Source organism: Grammomys surdaster, unplaced genomic scaffold (assembly GCF_004785775.1).
Source record: "Grammomys surdaster isolate TR1022 unplaced genomic scaffold, NIH_TR_1.0 199, whole genome shotgun sequence".
Classification (NCBI taxonomy): Eukaryota; Metazoa; Chordata; class Mammalia; order Rodentia; family Muridae; genus Grammomys; species Grammomys surdaster.
The window spans coordinates 4,165,067-4,192,860 of record NW_021604644.1 but is presented as its reverse complement, the minus strand read 5'-3'; the positions used below and the strand labels follow the sequence as shown (position 1 = coordinate 4,192,860).

The window sequence follows — 27,794 nt, the reverse complement described above, 5'->3', positions numbered from 1 at the left end:
TCCTTTAAAATATAGAACTTTATTTTGGTTACTGAGATTTTTGTTAAGTACTTGGTTCACAGAAAAGTCATTTCTTACAAAATAACAAAGGCAGCATTTTATACAGCGACTCACATTGGGGCCACCAAACAAGTGCAGTGAACAGTGCTACAGACGGGAAAGGCCAGTGTTCTTTTTCCCAGAGTGCTTAGGGAGAAGTCAGAGCTCCCCCTCGCACTCACCCACCAGAGCAGCACCTAGGGCTCCACAGAACAGCACGGGATATGGCCCAGTGTAGGACAGTGACCCCAAAGGCTAGTGAGGACCCTGCAGTAAAGGCCAAGTGGGAAAGGGACCATCCAGGCAGAGCTGGTCCTGCATGCAGACCCTTCCTCAGCGGGGTGGGTCCAAGCCCACTGGCTCTCAAGCTTGTCACACACAGTACAGTCTAGTGACGATCTTTGGAGCTGGCCCTCTTATCACTTCAGACACTAACTCAACTCTGGACTGGGACAAAAGGACACAGACAGGTGGCTCTACTTTCAGAGAGTTCACAGGTAAATGGGCAGGACAGGGTATGGACCCAGGGTTCCAAAGCAAGGCAGAAAGTGCTCAGTGTCCTGAGGGAGCAGGAGGGTAGGCAAGGCTGAGGGCGGTGCGCAACACGATCACCTGGAGCACGGGGAGAGTCACGTGGGGACGGCAGTGTCTGAGCTAACCCCGCAGTGAAGGGTGACATCTGCACAGATGGAGATGGCCAGGAAGGGCATGCCAGGGAGAAAGACAAGCTCAAGCCAAGGCACAGAGTGGGGGGTACGGTAGGGCTGGTCAAGGCAGCTGATCATCCATGAGGACATGGACACGTCGGGTGGGGTGGGGGCTCCGTCTAAACAGGCTGGACTCTGTAGGGGCAGCTGGAGTGTATGTGTTCACACGTTCAGAATCCTGTGACAGGTGCTAAGCTAGTGCTCTGAACTTGGAGGACCCCTTAAGGACAGTGGAACTTTGCTCACGGGGCCTAGCCCAGCACATGCCTCACACCTGGGGCAGCCACCTGCCCCTCTTATTTATAGCATGTCCCCTTGTCATTCCTGGGGCAGCTTTTCAGGAAGAACTCCTTTGTTCCAAGCCCCTTCCTTGCTAACAGGGCCCACTAGAGGAGAACTGTCTTTAATAAAAACACTACAGCTCCCAGAGGCAGCTGGGAAGCTGGTACAGGCCCAGGAGCGTCACGGTCCAGCAAAGGGGCAGCTGTCTCCACCTCACCACAGCTACTTCCTTTGATCAGAAGTAAGTGTTCTCTTCCCTGAGAAGAGTCTAAGTCTGGTCTGTATAAAGTGAGGTTCTCTGTAGCTTGAAGCATTGACCTAAAAGCTGCATGTGCTGTCTGAGCTTCTGCAGCTCTTCACAATCTCTAGGTGCCCCAGTGACTGGACACACTCCAACTGCTATTCCCTTACTCCTGGGAAATGTTTCCAAGGTCCTTCCTGCAGAGGGTTGTGGAGCTAAAGGGTTCTAGAGGAACATGGTTCTTAGTCCCCAGGAGGCCTAGGGCCCATTTTCAGGAGTGTAAGATAGGGATGGGTTTAGGAGTCTTCCCAGGCTTAACTTCCATCTCAAGAGTCAGCCTTCTGAGTACCCACCAGGGTCTGGGCCTGAGGCAGGCCTTGCTTACAGGATGGTACAGAAGATGCTGCGGTTGCTGTGGTAGCCACCTTCCACACGGGCTGTGATCCTGGTCGCCATAGCTGTCACCTTGTGCCCACTGTGGACTGCAGAGGAGCCCCTGAGTGAGTTTTCAAGGTGGGGCCGTGCTGGTGGGTTCACCAGGCGCCAGGTGTCAGACCTGTGGATACAGAAGGCAAGCCAGTGAACCTGGAGACAGAGTACTTGGTAAGTGGCTGTGTCTGACCTTTGGTTCTAGTTCTCTGGAGCTCAGAGTTCAAATCTAGGTGTGGGTTTATCTCCTAAATCAGTGACTGCTGCTGAGACTAAGGAACAGTCACATTTCCTCCTTGGCCCTCACTTCCTCTTCTTTCTGGATCTGGATGTGAATCAGTGGCTTTCATCCCAGCACCACCGCAGCAGCTCTGTGAGCGTGAGAGGTGTAGAAGCCTCATTTATCACCATCCCAAATGAGAAACGACCTAAAAGCATCACTTGAGGGGATGAACAGCCAAACTACCTGCTGCATCTGTGCACGGTGGCTACATGGCAAAGGAAAGGAATAAATTAGCCGGGCGGTGATGGCGCATGCCTTTAATCCCAGCACTTGGGAGGCAGAGACAGGCAGATTCCTGAGTTCGAGGCCAGCCTGGTCTACAGAGTGAGTTCCAGGACAGCCAGGGCTACACAGAGAAACCCTGTCTCAAAAACAACAACAACAAAGGAATGAATGAAGTGGGGCATGGTGGCATATGCTTTTAATCCAGTGGTCTGCCTAACCTGGTCTACAGAATTCCAGGATAGCCAGGGCTACATAGAAAAACCCTATCTGGATAAAACAAATAAGCAAAAACAACAAAAAGAAAGAGTAACGGACTTCTAGGGAATCCAACTATCTCTTCTGACCTCTGCAGGCACCAGGCGCACATATGATGTACAGGCATACATGCAAGCACTCATACATATACATAAAACAACTAAAACCAGAACCACCACAGCACTCCTGGCCACCCCACTGGGACATTCATCTGCACACTCATGCTCCCTGCCACACTGAGAACAACAGCCAGGAAAGAAATCCAGCCTTGACATCCATCAACAGATGAGTCAACTCTAACACTTGCAGAAAATGGATGGAACTGGACAGAATCATTCAGAGCAAGAACGTGATTGAGTGCAGACTCAGCAAACCCCACCTCTCGTGCAGAATCTAGATTCAGATTAAAAGTGCATCAGTGTGTATGGGGATGGTGTCAGGAAAGTAGAAAAGAGACTAGGATAGCCCTTCATTGTCAGCTTGACTAGGTTAGAATAACTTCATGTATTCAGGTTCTCTAGAAGAACAGAATTTAATAGAATGAATACATATTCATCTCCTCTGTGGCCTCTCTCTAAAAGGGATTTATTCGACTGGCTTACAGGCTGTGCTCCAGCCAGTCCAGCAATGGCTGATAACTAACAGAAATTCTAAACATCAGTAGGTGGTCAGTCCATGAGGCTGATGTTCAGCTGCTCTTCAGTATGTGCCAGAGCCCAAAGAAGTAGGTAGGCTCTAATGCCCGTGAGGGAACGGACTTGCCAGGAAGAGCAAGAGCAAGCAGGCAGAGGGCAAACGCTCCCTTCTTCCATGTCCTTCTGTAAGCTGCCAGCAGAAGCTGTGGTCCAGATTAATGATGTATCTTCCCACCTCAAAAGATTTAATTCAGGAAAGATCCCTCATACGTGTACCTGGCCATTTGGGTTTTAGCTAATTCAAAATAGTAAAGTTGACAGCCAAGAATAGCCATCATACCTATGAAACAGACCTGCCTATAAGTGTAGTGATGAGGGAGGGTGTTCCCAGAGAAGTCTGAGGAGTATGGAAGACAGCTTGCTTGTGGGTAGCACCATCCTAAGGGCTGAGGTTCTGGATTGAACAGGGGAGAAAGCAAACACGACACCAGCAGCTGTCTGTCTGCTTCCTGGCTGCAGACATGTGATCAGCTGTCTCCTGCTCCTGAGAGCTGCCCTCAGCGCCATGCCTCCCCCACTGTGTGTGCTACATGCTCCAACTGTGAGGTGAAATAAACCTTTTCTTCCCTGAGTTGCTTTTGTTAGGCACTTTGTATATTAACAAGAAAAGAAACCATGTGAACGGGAGGAGGAAGAGAACACAGGTGAACTGAAGCAGGGCATTTCCTCGGGGCCTCTGCCTGGGCTGCCGTGTCCTGCAGAACTCCCACCGTGTGCAGAGTAGCCAGTACCAATTTCTGGAGATGCCACCCAGGATGACTTCAAGTACAGCGCTCTTCACACCCCCGGAGGAAGCAGTAGTCCACAGTGGTGTGTAATCTATAGCAGTGTGTAATCCACAGCAGTATGCACATGTGCTGAGTAATGTGCAAAGTCCCTTTCACATGCAGTCCTAATTAAAACAGTTTGGCTCAGATGGAAGGAAAATTAAAACTGTTTAGAGCACTATGGTGTAATGCTAGAGAATACTTGTAAAGTTCGCTTAACTTTGGGGGATAGGGCAGCAATGGACTCGTGCCCGGGGCCACTGAGCTATACCTCCAGTTATTATTTTTAGAGGTATTAGATGATAGCTGTGTACTACTTATGGCGAGACACTTGTTAATTAAAAAGTAAGAACAGTTTTTCAGATAGTAGAAATCTTGGAATAGCTCAGAGCATTCCAGAAAATTTACATTATTGTTTAAGACCAGAGTCTATGAAGTTCCTATAACAGTCCAGATAGTAAATATGTTAGGTTTATAGTGTCCTGTTTTTACAAGTGTGTTGCACTTGTGTGTGACAGACTTTGACAATGTATCAGCAAACGAACATGGCTATATTCCAATAAAACTTACTGATGAATACTGAACTTGGAATTTCGTTAAAATGTTCAGAGTCAACACATTCCCAACCATTTACAAGGTTAAAATAATGACTGTTTCTCAGAGGCTGCTCACAAAATGGTAACAGAAGAGAATTAGTAACATTGCTAACCTTTGGATGTATTTCAGGCCTTGCGAACTATACAGCATTAGTCACAGTATCAAAATGTATCTTCACACTTTTTTTTTTCAATTCTAACTCAGGCTGACCTCAAACTTGGTGATCCTCCTGAATTAGCCTCCAAGTGCTGGTGTTAACAGGATCAACCACATGCCTTTGTATTCCTTATCTAGAGGACTAAAATGACTAAGTAAATTATCCAGGAAAAAAAGGAAGAAAGGGGACTACTTTGGGAGACAGAGGAAAGCCAGCAAGAGTAGTGCTCAAGAATAAGGGTGAAGACTAAGGATGGGCAGTGGGAAGAACACTGTACCAATCACCCGTGTATGAAAATGCCACAATAAACCCACTGCTTTATATGCCAGCCTAAAAGATAGAACAAAAAGAGCGAGCCACTCACAAGCAATGCACCAGATCAGCTACAACTGTACTTGGCTAAATGAAAGAGCAGACCCGATGGACAATATAACCGGCGGCTCTGTGGGTGCTGGGATCTAGACTCAGGTCTGCATGCTCACACAGCAAGCGCTTTACCCAGTGGCCTTCTCCACATATCACTTACTTCTTCTTGAAGACAAGGAACTTGTTGTTTTGCATGACACACTCTCGGTTGTTTGTGATCTGCTGGAAGATAGTCTTGTTGGTCTTGCCCTGGAAGATGATGTTCTCCTGTACCAGGGCCTTAACTCGGCCCCGCACTGCAATGCCATAGGCCCGGAAGGAGTGGATCCGGTTCTTTAGTACCTAGGAGAAGCAGCCAGGGCTTGTCATGTCTCAGAGAACCACAGACTTGTGCAAGTTACACAAGCGAGTGACTGGAATAAAACCATAAAGTCTGAGTATGTTGGAGAGGTCATCACAGAGGGAGCCCTGGGGACCCACAGTGTCCTAGGGCAGGCTGCAGAAGGTCGGCAGGTACCAAGCTGGGGACAGTTCTTACTGGAAGGAAGAGTATGTAGAGGCCTCCCAGAAAGGGATGCTGTGCCAGAGCCAGGCCCCCTTGTAGCCCAGCTGAGCCCACAGTGTGGCCTTCTTGCTCCTGTTCAGAAGAGTCCAGGTTTTTACTCCTTGCTTACATGGCTGATTTGTGAAGCTTGGAGCTGAGAAGCTTGGGCAGTCCACAGGACAGGGGCCGTGAAGTGCTAGTGAAGCCCTAGCAGCATGTACTGCTTTACCTAAGAGGTGCTCAGAGCTCACGGTCATGCTCCAGGACAGGTAAGGAAATGGGAAGCACTGAGATGCACTCAGGAGGCTGGGCGGGGTGTGTGTGTGTGTGTGTGTGTGTGTGTGTGTGTGTGTCATGGCCCAAAGGTCCAAAAGGGAACACCTCAAATAGCATGGGGCACTCAGGGAGTCTTCCTAAACAACCGTGACAGTAAGCCATGCAGATGGCTAAGGAGGAATCCCTTATAGACCTCGGTGGGTGCTGAGGCCCCGGTGCTCTCTCCTGTCAAGTATCTACTGCACAATGGCCCAGTGCAAGCTTATTCTGCCAGTGAGAAAGCTGAAATAGCCAGGACCAAGCTAGAGACCAAGAAGGCACCTAAGGCTCCCAGCACTGTGAATCTACGTGACACTCTCTCACTCTTGGCTTCTTGCTGAGGAACTCCTGTTCATCCTTTAGGGCCCAGTTTATATATTTCCCCTCCATGAAGCATAGCCACGTTATGTAGAATTCTCCTTACAGCTCTGAGTGCTGATGGCTGCTTCTCAGCAGAGTGTGCAAGCCAGGCCTGAGTTCCACTGACATCCTACACTTCATACACTTACCTTAGTGTCAGACCTTGGGAGCAACTGCAGTCCACTACCGCGGTTGCCGATGATGTCATTTTCCACAACGGCGGTACCGTCACCCTTGGTAATGATGCCATGGCCTCTGTTGTCATAGATACCATTGCCCCGGAGCTCCACCTTGCACTGAAATTCCACCTTGACCCCACTCTGGCGATTGCAGGAGATGCTGTTGTTAGCCACTCGTGTGAGCTGGCTGCTCTGAACAATGGTGATACCTCTGTCTCCATTAGCATGGATCACATTGGCGACGACCTGAAGTGCCTCGTTGCTCCGGACAAAGATTCCTGATGCTACAGTGTGGGAACGGGAGGGGCACAGGTCAGCCCTGACAATGCCAGTCGGGAGAGACAGCCTCACCACAAGTGTGCACTCCAGGATGGTCGGGAAGATGCACCAAGTCCCTGCTGATGTGGCCAGGGATGCAGTTGTAAGGCTTAGTCTTAGTCCTCTGGCCCAAGCTCCTACCCAGGTCTCCCAGCCTCATCCTATTCAGTGGTAGGAGAGCCACAGTAAAAGTAAACAGACTTGAAAGAACGCTGGGAGCAGGCGGTGTGGAAGACAGCCCCAGGCTGCTTCAAGGCAGTCAGAGCCAGCCTCTTGGTAGCGCCCATGCTGTTTGTCCTGACTTGGGAGAGTCCTCTTTCATGCCTTAGCCTGAGCTCCCAGGCAGCAGGGCCTCATAGAGAAGCCCTCCAGTGGAGTGTGCTGGCAGAACTAACCCCCCGGGGCTGCTATTACTACCCTCACAGTTCCACATCAGTCTGGAGGAAAGCCTCTCGGGGCCCATGAATCTATTCTTTTACTCCAACAGAACTTGAGAGTCGTATCCCATAAAGCACGTCATTAAATGGGGTTGGAGAGATGGCTCAGTGGTTAGAAGCACCCACATGTCAGCTCACAACCATCTGCGAGGGATCCAATGCCCTCTTCTGACATCCATGGGATCAGGCATGAATGTGGTACATAGATATACATGCAGGAAGACATACATATAAAATAATCTAAAAAAATATTCAGAAAGGAAAGCCAACTAAGACCTTTAACAACCCCATGTCCCTGGGCATGACTCAGGGCACACGTCCAAGGAGGGAAGGATGGGGCTGGATTTGTAGTAACTGAGAAAGTCCTCACTCGTGTGTGATAGACAGTGAGGAAGTAAATTTTGGGCAAAAGAAACACATTAGTGAAGTCAGTGGGCAGAGGTAAGAAGAAAGGGGAAACGTTCAGGGCTTGGTTATTCAGTAAGAGTGGACAAGCATCTAAGGAGGCTGGAAGGACAGGCTGGGACAGAGAGCAGGGGCGGTGGGAGCCAGGAAGGGTGCCAGCGAGGGTGGGCACACTCACCTCCATTGTGATTAATACTGTTGGACTCCACCAGCGCTACAGTGACGGGCCGGCGCAGCGGGTCATCCTCCTTCTCCAGCTCTGTCTCCCAGAGGATGGCGTCCCCATCCTCACTGAAGTTCTCCTGGGCCCCGTGGCCTCCAGGGAACTCGCCATCTTTCTGGCTGAATACTGCCACTCCATACAGGCCATTGTAGCTCACATGGTTGCTGGTGACATGGGGCAGGCTAGAGGACATCATCCACACGCCACACCCTTTGTTAGCTAGGACAGTGAAAAAGAGCCTGTCACTGACACCCATGAGTAGGTGAAACACCACCCAGTGATACACAAAAATGTAAAACTTATTAGAAAGTCACCTCACAGCTCTGGCTATGGGCTTCTCCTTCACACACGAGGGACGATGTCCAAGTCACCTCATAAGCTAGCTCTTTCTCAGGGTGTGAAGTGCTCTGAGGCCTGCGGGGCCCCACTGGGCAGTGCAAAGGGGGCACCAAAGCCTCTCTGTGAGGAAGCAAGCTCAGTGTGACCCTGAGCGAGTGTCTTGGTGTCCTCAGCTGAAGGCAGGGTCAGTAACTACTTTACAAGGTAGTCTTGAAGGTTAAATGTGACAATGCGCAGAGGTAGGCTTGGGTAACACAAACTCCAGATATCATTAGATATGGTCCAGAAAGGGGAAGGCTTTGTTTAAAGTCACATGGCAAGAACAGTGTTTTCTGCAATTACCATGTTTTTCCGTTAAATTTTCAATGTTTGTATTGAAAGAGAAGGGATGGGAGGAGTTAGATGGCCATGAAATGGGGCCACCTGTAGCAGACAAACCTCTGGTCTTACTTCCACGGAGCTGGAGCACTGTTTCACGGAGCTAGAGCACTTGACAGAAGGTAAAGAAGAGCCCCTCTTGCTAAGAGAAGCCTGAGACCATGTCTGTTTTACAGCGAGGTCTTTGAGGCCTAGAGATGAGCACCTAGTCAGACCCACTAGTCAGGGCTGAGACCTGGGCTTTCTGGGCCGAAGATCACTATCCCAGGAACACGCCCTCACCATAGATGGTGTTTCCCTCTATCAGTCCTTTGCCTTCATCCCCCACGACCACGCCGTCTGAGTAGCCAAAGCAGATGAGGTTGCTCCTGAGGATCGGGACGCCGCCACGGCGGATGTCTACACCTCCCCATTGGTTCTCACGGATGACGTTTTCTAAGGGGAGATGTGAGGAGGTCAGTACCCAAGAGTCACGCGTGCCGGCCATGATGACTAGGACAGCTAAGAGAAAGCACTCCCATCCCTCGCCCAGACCAGGACACACACAGCCCTGCTGCCAGCAGCCCAGCCTGAAGCTCACCTAAGGTTTTTTTCAGGGGACTCATCTGCTTTCCCAAGGACAAATGTGTCTGTCTGGTACATTCCTGTGTCTCCACACCCTCAGTATTCAGCAGCCTTGAGACCAACGAGGAAGACCTCCTCCCTCCCATATGCTTGCCCTCAGCCTCAGCCCTGCACTTTGACCTCACTGCCCTGCCCCATGCCTGGGAGCTACCTCCACTCCTAGGACCTGGTGTAAGAGTCTCTCATCAGAAGGGTGATCCTAGGCACTGCTGCCTCAGCCCAGTGAGTGGCAAGGCAGACTTGGTTCCAGGGGCTGGGGTACTTATAAGGCCCTGTGCAATGGGCCCTTCCTGCCTCTGCAACGCTCCCCCCACCCTGATTGCACAGTCCATCCCACAAGCAGTCCTGCTCAGGTATGAATGTCTGTTCTCACAGGCTTCCTTGCACAGAGCTGACTCATGGGCTTCTTCCACCTCTGAGGGTCTGGATTACGTGTCATCCCTGAGGAGAAGTCTATCTCGATCACAGGCTCTCAAGGGCTCACCTTATACAAACGGCTGTGTCACTCAGCTGGGCAGTGTTTGTCTACATATGCTTTTACTTATTTACACACTTCCTCTTCTACACTGTCAGTTCCTGAAAGCAGAGTTGATGTCTGTTTCCTTTATTGCTAAGTGTCCAGTTCCTGAACTGGCTGCACATGGCTGGTGCTCAATAAGTGTTTTGTTCTTTCTTTTTCTTCTCAACACTAGGATCTAGCCCAGGGCCACATACATGCTTAGCAAGGGGTCTATGGCTGAGCTATGAATACTTGGTAAATGATGGTTACATGCAATCAGGATCCCAGGCTCCAATGATGTGCTAGGCAGATGTGAACTTTGCCTGAGGAGGTACCAGAGGAGACAGACGAAAGAAAGTGCTAAGGAACTCTGTACAGTGCTCAGCAGAGGAGGTGTCCTGTGCTCAGTGGGCATTGTCTATGCTTGAGGGGAGTTAGGGCAGACTTCCCTCAGAAAGTGGCATAAGGATAAAAGATATGTAAGAATTGAGCGGACACATTTGCAAAGCTGGCAGAAGCCCACACAAAAGTATGGAGAAATTCAGACACTTGTTTAATTGGTGCAGCTAGAAGTGCGATCTGGCCAGCCAGAGGCTGGTAGAGATGGGTTTCCCTCCACCATGCCATACTGAGCCCTCCTACAAAAAGCATAGCCCACCCATAAACTGGCACCCTGAATGCCCACCTGCTAATCACAGAAGGAGGTCTGGGGTAAGGAAGGCCCTGATGCCAGGGGATGGTGGCTTGGCTGCCACCTGCCTTGGCTGGCTATGGTTCTAGCAGCCCCTATCATATACCTGTGATGAGGCCTTTGCCATTCTCATTCACTGCTATGCCAGCGGCGCGCCCCTTGAAGATGTGGTTCCCGCTAGGACAGAAGAGACAAGGAAAGACGTGAGACTGAGGCACCTATGTCATGGTTCACATGTCTTCCTTTAAAACATTTCAAAATGGGGTGTGTGTGTATGTGTGTGCACACACACACATGCACAGATGCAAATGTGCTACAGCATGCATGTGGAGGTCAGGGCACAACTTTCGGGAGCTGGTTATGTCCTTCCACTATAGGTTCCAGGGTCAATTGTCAGGCTTACAAAGTAAGTGCTTTTACTCGCAGACCCATCATGCTGGCCCCACTGCCTTCCTTAGTAAGCTTCCCAGTGGCCCCAGTTCATGGGGAACAGCCACCTTCTGAAATCCCATAATCTAGGCACTTGGAAATCCTTGGCTGGCTGTGTCTGGGAATCACAACTCTGGGACATAAGCACAACACTATCCAACTCTCTATGGCTTTTCTGTACTGTGTCAGTCAACACAGACATTTACACAAATGTCACCATGGTGCATGTGTCATGGGGCAAGTCTCGGCAGCATGAAGACTTCCTAGGAAGCTCTACTGAGCTTCTGTAGAATAATCAGAGCTCTACTGCTCTCGGTGCTGTGGTGCCTCAGTTGGGACCTCAGATTCTTTCAGTGTTACTCTCCTGCCTCTACTTCCTAAATCAAAGAAACATACAGGAATAAAAGCACTGCCAATCCTCTCAGGATGGCTGCGGGTTTTTTTTGTTTTGTTTTGTTTTATTCTGTTTGGGGGGAAAAAAAGCAACACCAGCTTGTAAGTCTCCATTCAAAGCTCTTTAATGGTGTCCTAGAAAATACAAGGTATGTTATGTCTCTATGTCATGCTTATGTGGTATCCTTAGCAATGGGATGTTATCTGCCTAAAAGTAGTAGACAAGATAAAACATGGAGAACAATGATACGGAACGACTGGGAACTTCCCCAAGTGTAGGTAAGCACCACACAACCACATTTAGAAAAACTCCTAAGGAAAAGTGCAGGGAAAAGCTGCTCAGAGCGCATTTGCTGCACACTGACGCCAGCTGCTTTCCTAAAGCTCAGACGTAACTGAGGCTTCTGCTCCAAATCCTGGAGGCCATCCTCCTTGGCTTGGCTGACACAGGCCTGTCTCCATCAGCCCAAGGCTTTCAGCCATTTCTTTCCACTCTTATGCTGCATAGCAGAAACGGAAGGAATACCTGTGGGTATAGTCAGTCAGGCTACAGTGTCCACAGGGCAATGGCTTCTTGAGACAGCCTCAATTTTAAAGCACTGGGACTCCTGGCTCTTTGCTGCTCTGGCACCTCTCCTCTTGCTGTTCTTGTTGCTAGGAACGGCTGCTACAGCTCCAAGAGAGTTCCACGTCCTACCCATATTTAAAGGCTCAGCTATCTCCTCTTCCTCCCCTCGTCTTTAGTGTGGTAGACTGAACCTTCCAGGGACTGATGCATACTGGGCAAGTCTTCTTCCACGAGCTCCCCTGGCCCTCAAAGTCAACTCGAATGGTACTTCTAGTGAAAGGCCTTCCTAACCACTATCAGTCAGAATGGCTCTTGCTCTTGACAGCACGGTTGGTGCCTATCACAGTCTGCTCCACAGTGCTGAGATCCACCCAGTACTGCCCCTCCCTTCCCACGGAAGACCTACAGTGCATAAAGATCATAGTGTACATTCACACAGAGGCCTGGGTTGCCTATTTTATATATTCACTCACTGTGTGTCTAGGCACATGCACAACACACTTTTAAAGGACAGAGGACAACCTGCAACAGTTGGTTCTCCCCTCCTACCATGTGAGTCCTGGGAGCAAACTCAGTTTGTCAGGCTTGGTAGCAAGTGCCTTTACTCATTCTAGACTAGAGTGAGCTCCTGAGGAGCAGTAGGCTTGTTTGCCTTTCTTGTCTCTGTTAGGAGTGCAAAGTAGTGTCTGCCAAATGGGATGCCTGCACACAGCTAACTGGAAGAGAAAACCGGAGCACCGGGCCAGCTGTGTTCCTGGGATTACAGATGAAGACTCTTTCTTTTGCTGGGAGCAACACAGCTGTAGCAAACAAAGGCTTTCAACAGAAGAAAGACACAGAGAAGAGGGTAAAGGACCATGGAAGTGCCAGACAGTCTGGGCAGGGCAGTGCCTACCTCACAATTGGATTTCCGTGGTACAGGATATAAATACCAGCCTCCTTATTAGAAAAGATTTGGTTGTTCCTGATGACGCCTTTCCCATTGCCAAGGACAACAATGCCAGATCGAAGACCGTGGTGGATCTGGTTACACTGCAAGTAAAAGGGAGAGGTGGTAGACAGCAAATGTGGGAACAGAGTACATGAGTCCTGCCTTACACTGCTGCAAGACAGACATCCAGGACAAAACACCACCAGACGTTCCCTAGCACACAGCAGAAGGACTAAACTATGCAGCTGTCTTCCTTGCATAGGTGTGTGCATGCAAACAGTAGGCAAGATACAAAGATGAATGAGTCCTCCCTGCAGCCTTGGGGCAGGCTATGGGGCCTTTGATGTCAAGGGGTTTTGTGCCTTTTTTCCAAAGCAAGAAGCTTATGGAAAAAGATTCTGAGTCTTTCTAGAGCCCCCCACCTTCCAATGTCAGGGGTAGCCCTGCTTATACACTGAAGGCCTAATATCAGCAATAGGCCTGACATACATGCCTGCTAACTCAAGTCTTGGGTCTCTGTGGAAAAACACTGAAACAGATGGCTAGAAGCTATTGTAAACAAGCAGCTTTGGTGGAACCTTGCCAAGCTTGAGTAGTCATAGACCTTGTAGATAGGTAGCCTTGGTCGATAGTATCAACTTAGATAAGGACAAGCGAATCATAGGCAGAGTCATAGTGATCTGTCCCCTGAACCTTCACCCAGCTGACACTCTGTTCTGGAAGATATCTGTACTCCCCGTGAACACCTACACTCCTGTGTCATTCCCTTCCCCACATCCTGCCTTTTTGTGTGTATAACCCATGTGTAAAAAGGTAAAAATTGCGGTTTGATCAGCCTATAGACAAGCCGTGTTCCTTTGTGTTTGCCCATTTTTCCCCATTCTCTCTTAGGTGATCTCCCTGGACCCTGTTTAATGCCCTGCTGGACAGGACATCACAATATAAAATTAGGCTGCACCAACCTGGCCCTATGTGCCCACCCCTCAGGGAAGGGCATCAATTCAGCACAAAATAATGTGGGCCAATGACAGGCCCATGGAGGCTACTCCCACAGAAGGGTAAGAACCACTTGGCTTCTGGTCTTCTTTCAAGGGAGGCCTGTGAAATGCAGCAGGTACTGGGGGGCTACCTGCCTCACTGGGAAAGACCAAAGGAGGTTTATCAGAGCAGGATGCTTAGGAAGACTCACTTCTGTCTCCTCTGTACAAATGGGGAACAGGCACAAGACTGTACAGAATGTCTATGATAGAGCTGATCTGAAACCTAGTTTTTCTGTTTCTTATGGTAAGGTAATTAGAGACTTAATAGTTTGAGATTACAAAAATGTTGGTAAAATTTTCTCATTCTTATTGTTTGTGTGTGTGTGCATGTGTGTGTGCATATGTGTGTGTGTATGTTCACTCGTCAGGAGCACCCACCTATGTTTTCTGAGACAAGGTCTCCCACTGGACTGAAACTCTATAAGTAGGTGAGGCCAGGGATCTATCTGTCTGATTCTGCCTCTGCTGTGCTGAGATTTTAAGTTCTTCCAAGCAATGCCAGGTTGCCCAGCGTGGGCATGGCAGTAATTCTAGCACTAAGGCAGAAGGAACCCAAGTTCAAGGATAGCTTGAACTATATAACAAGCACCTATTTAAAACAAACAACAAACAAACAAAAAAAAACAATAACAACAAAGCTCAAACCCAAACCAACCAAAGAAACCAACAAAACAATGATGTCACAGAGACTGGAAACTTGTCTTGTTATTAGCCATTAACCGAGGCAGGAAAATCCCTATAGTGATGCAGCTTCAAAGTACTCTACCCTTTCTCTCCAGCTGCAACTATGACAGAACCAAACCATGCCTGGGTGCTCCTGTCCATCAGTTATTTGACTATGACCTTGAACTAAGTGTTTCCAAAGTGTGCTCAACATCTTTTTTCTTAAATTATGACCTTAAACCAAAATGCATCCTTAACTGCGCATGCCTAAGAACATGCCTAAAGTGTTTTCTCCATGAATATGTATGCACACAGTCCCTTGAATAAGTCCCTAAGCTTCCTTTTTTAGGGAGAGTGTCATCTTAGAAATGTATCACACTCACTCCAGGCCTGACACCTAAGCCTTTCTCTACTCGTGTGCCCTGGCTGCACTTGTTTTGACTTTGTACACTGAGAGGTAACCAGCACAGCAGGTTACAGTGCAACGAGTTCCCCTAAGTCTAACTCTCTTTTGAGATCTTTGAAGGGGTTGGCTAGCTCATGAGATACAGGAGACGCCCCTGAAAAGGCTGAGAAGCTTAGAGACATAGGTAGACGTGACATTTCCCTGCCACACTTCACTAAGCCAGGACTGAAATGGGCCCCATCCTTCCTCCCTTCTGCCTGCAGAAGTGGCCTACCCACTGCCAGCACACTCCTTACGTCTCTCTGGCAACAGTGTCAGGAACTTCCTAGTGAGGCAGTGCATCGCCCACCAGCTGCACAGCAGAGGCCCAGTGAGGGGACGGGACTGGCAGGAGTCCCTGGCTGGGTGTGTCTTTTTAAACAGAGTTAAGAACTCTCTAGATGCTCATGGCCAGTTTGGATACAATGAGCTAAGAACATCAAGCTTCAGCCAGACTGTCTGAACTTCAACTCCAGCCCTTGCTAGGAGCCAGCAAGGTCCTTTACCCCTCTGTGCCCCACGTCTTCACTTGGAAAATCATTCTGCTTCACAGGATGACTGCGGATGTATGCACAGAGAGCTTTAGAAGCACTGGGACATAAACGCTCATTACACTTAAGGATGGCCACCACTTTCCTAAACTCACGATTCCCCAGTATCTCTTATACCAGTCATATGTGCAAGGGTTTTGTGTATGTGGTATACATGTGCTTGTGTGTGTGCATATGTATAAATATACATATGTGCATGGAGGCCGAGGCTGACATGGAGTGCCTTCCTCAATCACTCGGTACCTTATCTCTTGAGGCCTGGCCTTTTATGTAACCCGGAACTCACCAACTGTGCTAGACCTGCTGACCAGTAAACCCCAGGGATCTTCCTGTCTCTACCTCCTACACTAGGATTACAGGTGTGTGCCACCTTGCCTCCTCTTTTAAGTGTGAGCGTGTGTGAGTGTGTGTATGTGGTGTGTGTGTGGTGTATATGTATGCATATGTGTGTGGTGTATATGTATGTATGTGTGTGTGTATGCATACACGAACACATGCCATATGCATGCAGATGTATCCAATTCCCTAAAACTAGAGTTACAGATGTTGTAAGTTGCCCAGTGAGCAGCTAGGAACTGAACTCTAGCCTTCTGGAAGAGCAGTAAGCGCTCTTAACTGCTGAGCGGTCTTTTCAGGCCCCCATGCCTATTTTTCATGTAGATGCTGGGAGCCTGAACTTAGAGGACTTCATGCCTGCATGGCAAGCGTGTGTGTTATCAACTGATCCATCTCCCCAGCCCCATATTCAAGCCCTGTATGTCATTTTCATGCTCATAAAACACAAACTGCAAGCCAGGTCTGTAATCCCCAGGGCTTGGGAGGTAGAGGCAGAAGGATTAAGACTTCAGATATGTAAGATATTGAGGCCAGCTTGAATTGCAAAAGAACTGTCTGTATCTTCCAATAAGAATAAAACAAAACCAAACTCCATATGCTCTCATGTCTACAAAACCACCTGAGGTTAGTGTCCACCTGTCCTTTTCTCAAGGGGAAGGACTGATGAGAGTGTTGTTTTTAGATTCACCTGTCATATAGGGAAGAAAACACCTCTTAACTAGAATCAACTTCAAAGCTAGATACAGATGAGCTCTGAGGAGGCCCTGAGAAATATTCTTGTCCAGGCCCCACTTTTTTCTGTTGGTGTGAAAGTTCAGGATACGGCTTGTCCACTAATCACCTAGGAAGAGAGTCTTGAGGACACACAAAAACAGGCAAGAACCAACTTGAAATACTAAAACATCCCCAGACAAGGTTTCTAAAAAGGAAGTGCCGAACTGAACGCAAAAGGACAGAGAAAAGTACCAGGATGAGTGGATTAGATTTCTTCCGAATGTCCACACCAGCCTCTGCATTGTGGTAAATGTTGTTGCCAGCAATCAAGCCTCCTCCCTCCAATCGAAGAAAGATGCCTGACGCCCGGCAGCGGTAAATATCATTCCTGAGCATGATGATCTAAACAGAACAGAAGGAAAAAAAAATTTTTTTTTTCTGTCAAAGGATGGTAAAAAACTATCAGGGGAGATGGGTTAGAGGGCAAAGACACTTGCTGACAAGCCTGGCAACGTAAGTTCAATTCCCAGGCTTGGAAGGAGAGAACCAAATCCCCAAGGTTGTCCTCTGACCTCCACACCCATACACACACACACACACACACACACACACACACACACACACACGTGTAGTGATAAATAATAAACTCTACAAGAAGAGCATGCAAATCTTTCCCTCCCATGTAGTCCTAGTTCACAGTTGGTGAGGGGGCACTCTCTGTGCACCCCATCTTCCCACTCTGTGCTTCAGAGGACAGTCTCCCTTATCTGGCGTGACACTGTCCTGTGGGTGTTTTACTTCAGGCTAGGGCTTTACTAAAACTCAGAAGCATGGTGTTGGGCTCAAGCCTCTTTACTAGAATCCCTAAATGATGGGATGGAGAGATGCTTACAGACCAAGAGGTCTTCAAACTTCACATTCTTGAGCTTGCAGGCTGACCTCAGACTCACTCTGTAGCCAACAATGACCTTGAGCTCCAGGGACCCACCTGAGTCTGCCTCCCTAGTCCTGGAATTCAGAGCCGCAGCACCACACACTGTATAGTGCTGGGTATTGAACCCAGTATTTCATGCACGCTACCAAGTACATACCTAGCCCATAGCAACTGTCTAATGCAATTCCAGATCTGTCCCTGTCACTGTCTTTCATCAAAATCCACCTGCCCAAGCACGTGCTGGTTACACAGCCAGTGCTAAGTGCTAAGGATTCTCTCTCCAGCTTCCCTCCCATGATAAAAATCAAGACCGTGCAGTGCTGGGGCTAAAACTCAGGACCTTGTGCCTGTCAGGCATTTACTCTATCACTGAGATACAGCCCCAGCCTTATCTGGAACTCATGGTCCTTCCTGTCTCTCAGGTGCCAAGAGTCACAGCTATGGGCTACAACATCTGGCCTTTAGTCCACACTGGAGGGACAGGGAAGGGAGGTGGAAGAAGTCAGCCTGAGCTATGTGCTGAGATCAGAGGAAGGAAAGTGGGAGAACAGAGGTGCTGAGACCCTGTCTCAAACAAAAGAAAAGCAGAAAACAAACATTAGTTAAGAAAAAGATATTTAGTCGGGTGGTGGTGGCGCACACCTTTAATCCCAGCACTTGGGAGGCAGAGGCAGGCGGATTTCTGAGTTCAAGGCCAGCCTGATCTACAGAGTGAATGCCAGGACAGCCAGGGCTACACAGAGAAACCCTGTCTCGAAAAACCAAAAAAAAAAAAAAATCTAAAACAAAACAAAACAAAACAAATAGTTAAGTGACATGGCTTAGTCAGTGAAGTGCTTACTTCGTGAAAGAAAGGACCTGAATGAGTTCAGGCTACAGCTGCACATATACCCTGCATACCAGTGTGTACACACACAACTGTGTTTGTTTTGTTTCTTGTTTATTGAAAAGCCTGTTCTTATTAACTGTGAACGGTGTAGTCACTGGTATGCAAAGGCTATTAACACTCCAACAAGAGTGTCAGCAATCTCGATGTTAAGAAGTCTCTTTAAACAAGGTAGCACAATGCAACTCCCACATATTAAAGGAATGTGTTTCCTGCTTTAATTTCACAAGTTTAAACACGTGCATATTGTTTTAAATAATTGTATATTAAAATAAATTATTCATTATAGTAAAATTTTAGCAGAGTTGAGTGTAGAAGAATGAACACCCACATGATTCCAGCACTTGGGAGGCAGAGGCAGGAGGATCTCTGTGAACCTGAGGACAGATGTGGTTACATAGTAAGACTGTCTACCAAAGTAAAACAGAACAGGACAGGCTTGGGAGCAAGCAGGGCAGACACTCTGAGTAACATACCATGCCCACTGTCTTAAGTTAGAGTTACTATCCCTGTGATGAAACACCATGACCAAAGAAAGTTGGAAAGAAAGGGTTTGTTTGACTCATGTGTCCACACCATAGTCCATCATAGAAGGAAGCCAGGACAGAAACTCAAAGGGCAGGAGCCTGGAGGCCATGGAAGGGTTACCACCTTGTTCCCCTTGGCTCCATCAACCTGCTTTCTTACAGAACCCAGGGCCCCTAGACCAGGGATGGCATCACCCACAAAGGGCTGGGCCCTCCCTTTTGGTCACTAATTAAGAAAATGCCTTAAAGACTTGCATTCAGCCCAACCTTACAGAGGCATTTTCTCACCTGAAGCTCCCAGTCATCTGACAACTCTAGCTTGTGTCAAGTTGACAGAAAACTAGCTGGTACACCTGTCCTGGACTAGCTTTCCACAGAACTCGCCTTAAGTAGTGGGGTAAAGGCAACACACTCCAGGACCCTTAGGGAAGAAGAAACTGAGCAAATAAAAGCCAGCTTTACCCCTGGATATGGCAGCTGGCTGACAGAAAAAGACTGGATGCCCTTCCCCACTTTGGCTTCATACAACAGAAAAGCCTCATCATACACAACTATGGGAGAGACAGTGCTATGCAAATGACCTATAAAGAGTCATGTGGTCATGGCCCAGCACCTCTGGAGTATACACATTTTCAACCATGTGTCTCTGGTCCCATTCTTTGTTGTGCAACACACAAGAACCTGAATACTTTAATGGATGCCTCTGGGATATTCTGGTGACAGGTGGCCCAAGACTCAGGTTTGCCTATGACTTGGGGGCAGTGGGAGGAAACTCAGCTTCGGCCTAGATCATGAGGAAAGCCCTTAGCACTAGGGGTGAGAAAGATCACGGACAGATCCCTCCCTAGACCCAAGGACATAACACCTGCCCAGATCAAGGATGAAGCACAGCGCTGGGGAACTCTGCCACTGCCGGGCTCTCCTGTACAGCTTGACAAATACCAGTCATGTACAGTAAAGCTGAGAGAGGGGCCTCTGAGAGGAGCAGGCTCAAAGGGAAGATCCATACAGAAAAGTAGCCGAGGACAAAGATGAGGGAAACTGAGGCCAATCACAATGCCACCGTCATCCAAACCAGCTCAATTCCTGCCAGGTCTGACCTCCAAACGACTACCGAGGAGTGTCCATTTCCAAGCCCGGTACACCTGACTTCCAGCTAGGAATTACAACCTCCACAAGAACACCATGCTTCTTGGAGCCCCAAGCAACCAGGGCTTCTGCCAGCTGGGATATTTTAGGACCTGGGAAGTAGGAGCCCTCTGGCCAGAGATCAAGACCTTGACCCTCAACGCAGGAAGTTGCCCAGCAAGCTCCACACTCCCACCTACATACAACCCTGGCTTGTGTTCATGACAGTTAGCAATCATAACGGTGACTTCCAAACACATGTTGATTTTTTTTTCCTTTTTGTCAAAATCCCTGAAAATCAGTTTCCAGGTTCTTTGCTAGAAACTATCCATGAATTTCTGGCCACATAACTCCTGCCAAATGTCTCCTGGGGCAACTGTCCAATACAGCTACAGCTAAGGCAGTGTAAGCTCTTGTTGGTCCTTGTTGGCCTGTACTACAACAACCCCATATGTACCAAGTGTATCAGCACACCTCTCCATGTTGGAGACTGAGAAGATGGTGGCTCTGCTGTGTCAGTGTTCCAACTCAGCATGCCCAGGGCTAAGCTCGTCCTTCTCTTCACACCGTAACCTCCATGTTTCCTCTACTGCCTCATGTACTCAGACTAGAGATCTAAGCCTCAAGGTATTGATTACACCCCCCCACACACACACACCCTTCTTTCCCAGGTTACCCTGTGTTCTCCTCTCCATCCTTGGAGTCTCAGAGTGAGCTTTCTGAGGCAGATCTCACCACAAGCTCTCTCCGTGCTTCTCAGCCACGTTCCAGAATTCCAACCACTACAGGTCCACCTGACTCCCTCCCCGACTCCTCCTGCCATTTCCCTTCCCACCATGGCTGCTGAGGACCTCACATCTCCCTGTGTGTGCTGCGTCCTCTCTGACTCCAAGTCCTCTCACCTCTTGTACTGGGAGTCTTCACCTGCCAACTCATTCCTCCTGCACAGTTTGAGGCAAAGGCATTACTTTGGGAAGACTGTCCTGGCTCTTGAGGGTGGGTCAGGTGCCCTCAGTTACAGGTTCTTGTGCCACACCCCTGGCACATCTTTCAGAGAACCTCTCAACTGGACTGTCGTCACCTTTAAAAAGGCTGACTGAGCACCTGCTGTATGCCAGATGTACTCTTAAACTCCCTTTCCTTTCCCTTCCCTAGCCCCACCCCCTAGATTAGGGCCTAGATTCATAGCTTAGTCTGGACTTGACTTTGTGATCTGCCTTAACCTCCTGAGCGCTTACAGGCACATGCCACCATGACAGCCTAGTGCTTCCCATGTGGAACCTTTGCCAATCACCCTCACCATCCCTTAAGGAACCATGGGCAGCAGAGGCAGGATTCTGCTCAACAGCCATGCCCTTGATAAGTGTGTGAAGAGAAAAGCCCTCTGCAGGTTCAGACCTGATCCTTTCACCGTGGTACCCACAGAAGTAAACTAGCCTCCTTCTATGTTTGTTTCCTTTCAAGACAAGGTCTCGCTAGCCCAGGCTGGCCTGAGCTTTGTGGTGATCCTCCTGCCTCAGCCTCTCATGTTCTGAGATTCTTGATATGCACCACCAAGCTAGGCCCTCTTCCTTTAAAAAAAAATTCTATTTTCTGCTTATAATATAGTATAGTCTTGTGTTTTCATGGTAACACCACCTAAAATTGTCCTTAGAAATGGGCCTGGAAGCTGAGCATGGTGGCACATACTTAACTTTTAATCCCAGCACTTAGGAGGCAGACAGATCTCAGTTGAGTTCAAGACCAGCCTGGTCTACAAAGCAAGTTTCAGAACCATAAGGGTTCTGTTACATGGAGAAACCCTGAAAAAACCAAAACCAACCAACCAAACACAAAGAAAAAAGTGGTCATGTTATATACAATTAAATACAATTATAATGAACAATTCTTGATGCCTTTAAGACCCACAGTGGACCTCGTAATGCTTATTAGTTTCTAATAATAAGCACTTCTGCTAAGGTCGATGCCCCAGGCCCTCAGACTTCAGTGAGAGAAGCCACACTGGACACTCTGGCACAGTACACCAGTGCAGGTAATTACAGGGAAACGATGGAGAGCTGAGACTCAAGCCCACGGCATTGCTTTCTTTTGCTCACCCTTCAGAACCTTCATTACGGTGGCACCAACCTTAATGGATATGGGGGTTGTTCCACGGCACTCAGTGTGACTTCACCTGCAGGAGAATCTCATCAGCGGCTGGTGAGCTGCTCTCTGTGTGATGCCCACCTTTTTAGACTCTGGGCAAGGTGCCTTGTGCTTACTATCTACAGCTTTGACTTTAAAAAAAAATTTTTAAGATTAATCTTACTCTGTGTATGAGTATTTTACCTGCATATACATATGTGCTTGTCTGGTGCCCATCCCCTGAAACTGGAGTTACAGATGGTTGTAAGCTACCATGTGGGTGCTGAAAAACCAAACCTGGGTCCTCTGGAAGAGCAACAGTGCTCTTAATTGATAAACCATCTCCCCAGACCCACAGCCTCTTAGTGTATTCCAGCTGCATTAGTAAACAACCTCACAAACGGCCCAGAATGGGATGTACTAGCTTCTAGAATGTACCCTCTTTTCCAATCATGTATGCTCAACCTGCCCTGCGCCCTCTATTCACCCTACTCAGATCAGACATGTGGCTCTGCAGAAACCCTTCTCAACTATCCACTGGAGTCTACAATGAAGGCAGTGATCACATCTTCCTTCTATGAACACCTTCGTAACATGTAAGAGAAGCAGAGTGACACACCTGAGTGGAGGTACAAGACCTGGGCTCTGTCTCAAACTTGTTCAATGACAAGACTCTTTCCTGATCTGGGTCTCTATTTCTTTTTCTGGGAAGTGGGAAGACATTTGTCTTATCCAAGTCAGATGATGGGCAGGAATCAAGTTTATCTAATAAGCTTAAAAAATCATTTAAAATGCAAATAGCTTACCCACCACACCCTTTCTACACATACCCACAGGAGCCGTCTCAAAAGCAAGGCTCATGCTCTTGGCAATGACCACCCAATGAGGCCTCAGTCTACAGTGCCAGTCCTTGGGACAGTACCTTGCTATTGTGTATACACCGCACTGCATAAGTCAGATTCCGAAAGACGTTTCCTTCCATCTTGGCACGGCCGTAAGAGCAGACGAAGACACCACCCTTCCCGTCCCGGAAGAGGCACTTGCGGATAAGGCAGCCCTGCACAGAGCTGGCTAGCGCCATGGCTTCCTTGTCTTTCTGCAGCTCCTGATGCAGTGAGTTCAGCACTAGACAGCTGGGCAGCTGAATGGATGCTCCAGGTAGTGGAGGGCCCAGGAATGAGCCACCCAGGACAGGGCGTGGGCCCTGCACCTGGTAGGACAGTCTGTATGTGAGCTGCTCATCATCCTCATCCTCACCACTGGGGCTCAGGCCACCGTCACTGCTGTCTGGAGTCTGGGCCACTCTCTCCCCATCGCTGCCTATCTCTGCCTCCTTGGAGCCTGGCTTTGGAGAGCTACAGACTGGGCCTGTAGGACTCTGGCTGCCCTCGATCACAATGTCACAGGTCCTTGGGCTCCAGGCCTGATCCCGGCTCTCTAAGTCCAAGGACATTAAAAAGTCATTGTCTTCTGCAGGTAGCAAGATGGGAGAGGACTTGATAAGGCCCAGCAGGTACTTGTAGGCCCAGTTCTTATCTGCCGACGGGTGACCCTCAACAGTTACGGAGTTGTTTTCGCTGCCCACAAATTCACAGTTTTCCAACATACATAAGGGTACATTGTGCAAAAAGACATGGGTGTTTTTGAAGGTACAAAACTTCACTTGGCAGGTACCTGGGCCATGAACCTGAATGTGTCCATTCTCAAAGTTGCAGTTGTCAAACTGGATGTGACCTGATGTGGTCTGTGGGACAAAAAGGAGAAGACATGGTCAGAAACCTACACTTTGTTTTGATGGTTATCACCCAAGCTGTTCTTCAAGGAGGGCAGAGATGGAAGGGTCCTTGGTTTGACTTCTTCCTTTCCTTAAAAGGCCAGGATGTCAACTGTCATTCAAAGGAACTGGGACGTAGGTCTGCATCAAAGAGGCATAAGAAAAGAAGTTCTCCATCACTCATGAAACGCTAAGTGAGAATACTGTCTTCCCCCACCTCATTCCCTGTTCCTGAATTTCTTTTTGGTGGACTGGGAAGGAGGGAAGGCTGGAGCTACAGCTCAGCAGTACAGCGCTTGCCTAGCATGCAGCAGGAAGAAGCTGAAGCACGGTGAAGCACGGGGCGAGGGGTGGGGGGGTGGGCAGGGGGTGCAGTGAGATGGAACTGACACAGCTATGGAGAAGGGGAGGGCGGAGGAGGGCCACGCCAACCTAGGGGATGCTTTGGATTATCACAAACATAGGAGCTAGCTGGGATCTGAGCTGGACTTTACCTGGCCTCTGAAAAGAGGAGAGCCTCTGCTTAGTGTCTGGGTTATATGATTACCATGTACAAGTTTCTCCTGTTAAAAGCACTTTTCCTTCATCCACACACTCTCTTATGCCTACTGGTACGTTCTCTACCTGAGCCTGCTGGCCTAAAGTACACAAAAGAGCTGGGCCATGCTGGAGCCTAGATTACTGACACAGTAGAGGACAAGCAAAAGAGATTTAACACTTCTCTGACCGGGACAAGTTATAGCTCAGCCACAGGCATTAGGAGAGCCCAGTCTGTGGAGCTACTGGTGTGAGGGTTTGCAATGCAAATGACAGGTCTCATCTTCAAAGAGAAAGATGTGGGTGGGGGGATGCTGCCAGTGGTTGGGATCTATGCTTCGATGGCTGACCACAGTTCTGCCTCTTCCAAGTGCTAGGAAAATGGCTTCATCTCTCTAAACCTCAGTTTCCCTGTCTGTAGCATGAGGCTTGCTAGTTTATAAATCACAAAGCTGGTTCTCAGACTCAGTGATACCTGAGTCAGACTCAGACTCAGATAGCTATTATTATCTGAGGTCAAAGACACAAGGACCTCAGGAGTCTGGGGTAGGATGGGAAAGTGCTCAACCTGTTAAGTCCGTTGAGACCTGAGTGACAGGTAAGCTTGGTGAAGTCAAACTACTCTATACCCGATTCAGAGTCACGTGAACTCCACCAGATGAATCTCAAACACAGAATAAAGGAGTGTCCCATGAGTCAAATCAACAACCCAAACAGACTTGCCCTTGAGCAATGAAAAACATTCTCTACCAGCGACTTGCCTTGATGGCTTTCAGAGGAGGGTGACTACCCAGACCCCACCTGCTGCAGGTGCTGACTTATGACTCCACTACTTTCCCTGCTGCCAGTGAAGCCCATCTGCCCTCTTGGTCCTCTCAGTTTCTTGGAGCTGCATCTACACTGGAGTTCTCTAGGGAGGTCACTGAAAATTTCTGGGACGTTTTCCTGGCCTTCACAATTTTTAGGCAAGGACATCTCAGATCTCTGGCCTTTTTAGTTGAAAGACCATTGTGGACTTAGCACTCGAATACGTAAAGCAGTAAACCAAATGTCTGACTACAAAGAAGCCCGTGGTCAGGCCTGTCTCCCGAGGAGCTACAGCTGTACTTCTGAGGCAGCAGAGGCTCAGGGAGCACTTACTCTAAGAATCAATGTATCTCAAGGCACCGAGGGTCTGGAGCCTTGTTTCTAGAAGGAAACTTTACTTCCATGTTTGTAGACCAGCACAGGGACATCCATTAGTCCTTATAAAACATTCTAGAACTAAGAAACAGGCTTTCGGGCTCCCAAGGACTTTGGTATGATGCAGTTTTATAAACCAGAGGGCCTGGATTTGAGCTCTAATCTCACTAATTACCCAACTGGGAAACTTACTAGCATCTCTGACTTGTTAACGCCCCTTTATCTGCCTAAGGGAAGCACAGCTACTGATCACCACAGATGTCTGCTTAGACGGAGCTTATCCTGATTATCAATAGGCTTTGGATCCAAGCCAGCTCTGCCCATAAGCCTGGACTCTTGCTTGTGCTGCTGTTGTTGAGCCTCAGTTTCTCTCATCTATAAAACCAGGTGATGCAACAATCATCGGGGAGGAATTGAGGTTTGGCTGTAAAGCACGCATACACCTGGTACACACTGAGTGTCACGGTGGCCAGTGAGGTACTGATCGTTACAGTAAAGACAAGGACTTGCTGCTGGCTGTAAAAGGCTCACTTCCAGCCAATGCATAGGCTCTGTGCTGTTTGACAGGGCCACCAGCTCCTATACACACACTTTGTTTAGAAGGCTCTGTGCCAATGAGTACTGTGCTGGACTAGTATTTCCTGACTTTCCCTCCAGGTATCCTCGAGAAGCAGTGACTCTTGCACAGGATGAGGGTTCAGATACTGAGGGTTTCTGCCTCCTCTGACCCCCACATGCTGCTCAGCTTGTCACCATGCTGCATGGCTGCACCTCACCGCTCTACCTGGTGCTCTAGCTGATCTTGTTAGGATAGAAAAGGTACAAAAATGTTGTCCTTCACCCACCTCTCATTTCTAAGGCAGCTTTGAAGGAATTAAGGCATCAAGCATAACTCTGAACCATACTGACCTGTGTACCCACTTCTCAGTTAGTTCAGCTCTCAGGAGTATGTGCATAGGAATAAATACTAAGTTCTCAAGTCTAACCTACAGGGAAAGGCATTGAGGCTAAGGCCATGGAGTCAGGACTGGATGGCATCAGGTGTGCACCCACCTTATACATGATTGGTGAGAACCAGGCTGGCATGAAGACAAGATTGCACACACGTGTAGTTGAGCAGTGCTGGTCAATGCTGGCAAGCAGGGCCACCTCACCCATCTTCCCTTGGCCCACAATCTCCACTGGCACCTTCAGGATGATTTCCCCTTGCTCCTCGTACACACCTGGGAAAAGCACAATTCGATCATAGAGGCTGGCCATGGCTAAGGCACTGCCCAAGCTGTCAAACTCATGGCCTGGCCCAACACTCAAGGTGCGTCGCTCCTTCTTTCTGCGGAACAGAGAGAAGCAGATGGAGGACTCCAAGTCCAGTGCATTCTTGGCCCAGGTCTTGGAGGCAAGGTAGTGCTGCTTGAAGGCCTCCCTCCAGGACTCGGGCTCCACGTCAGGCTGGTTGGGCCAGTTGGGGTGGCGGCACTCGGTGCAGCCCAGACACAGCTGCCGCCAACGGGTACTGTCCAGGCTGAGGATCAGCTCATACCAGGCCCTGCAAACCAAGCTGCAGCGGCCCAGGTCAGGGAGATGCAGGTAGGCTAAGATCATTCGCCACAGCTCCAGGGGGAGGCCACCCGTTTCCATGATCACCTGGGAGAAAGACACAAAAGAATATTTTCTCTATTTTCTGAAGAACAGCAGGTAGATCATAATTCAAGGCAGTGTACCGTATAGACCATGACATGTTTCAAGGCACAGGCCAAGAAGATTTTGTACTTTTCCACCACCTGGCCCCTCTTACCCCCTCCCCTTGTAAAACATGCTATAAAAGAGCATTTCATGTTCAAAAAAAAAAAAGAAATTAAATAAAAAAAAAGAATATTTTCTCTATTCGCTTTATTTTTAAAAAATAATACCTCCTGACCCCAGAGATGAGCATGTGAACAAGGAACAGCCAATCAGAGGACTCCATTTCCTCAACTAGCATCTGTGATGGTTAATTTTGATTGTTAATGTGGTTAGATTAAGAAACACCTAGGGGATTAGTGAGGCACACCTCTGGATGAGTCTGTGCTGCAGTTCCAGAGATAAGAAGGTCAGGAGGACTCTGCCTAATCAATATGTTAATCCCTTGATAGACTCATAATGATAACATTATCAGGAAGTAGTGAAAAATGGGACCTAACTACAGGAAGCAGGGCCTGGTGGCTTGTCCTTGGAGCTATATCTTGCCCTGGTCTCATCTGGTATTACCCTTTTCTCTGCATCTATATGTTGTGAGGT

At 48.5% G+C, this 27,794-nt stretch overlaps 1 protein-coding gene across 1 annotated transcript; it reads right to left on the bottom strand.

The window, feature by feature from the left end:
• Positions 1–27,157, bottom strand: Fbxo10 (F-box protein 10). Its single transcript, XM_028770248.1, has 10 exons — positions 26,571–27,157; positions 22,947–23,768; positions 16,678–16,827; positions 12,641–12,777; positions 10,462–10,532; positions 8,824–8,976; positions 7,780–8,043; positions 6,412–6,725; positions 5,204–5,385; positions 1–1,825 (listed from the first exon to the last, which is right to left on the bottom strand). Exons 1-10 carry the CDS (start codon positions 27,153–27,155, stop codon positions 1,651–1,653), a joined length of 2,853 nt encoding a protein of 950 aa, XP_028626081.1. The 5' UTR covers positions 27,156–27,157; the 3' UTR covers positions 1–1,650.
• Between the last annotated feature and the right edge of the window lie 637 nt (positions 27,158–27,794).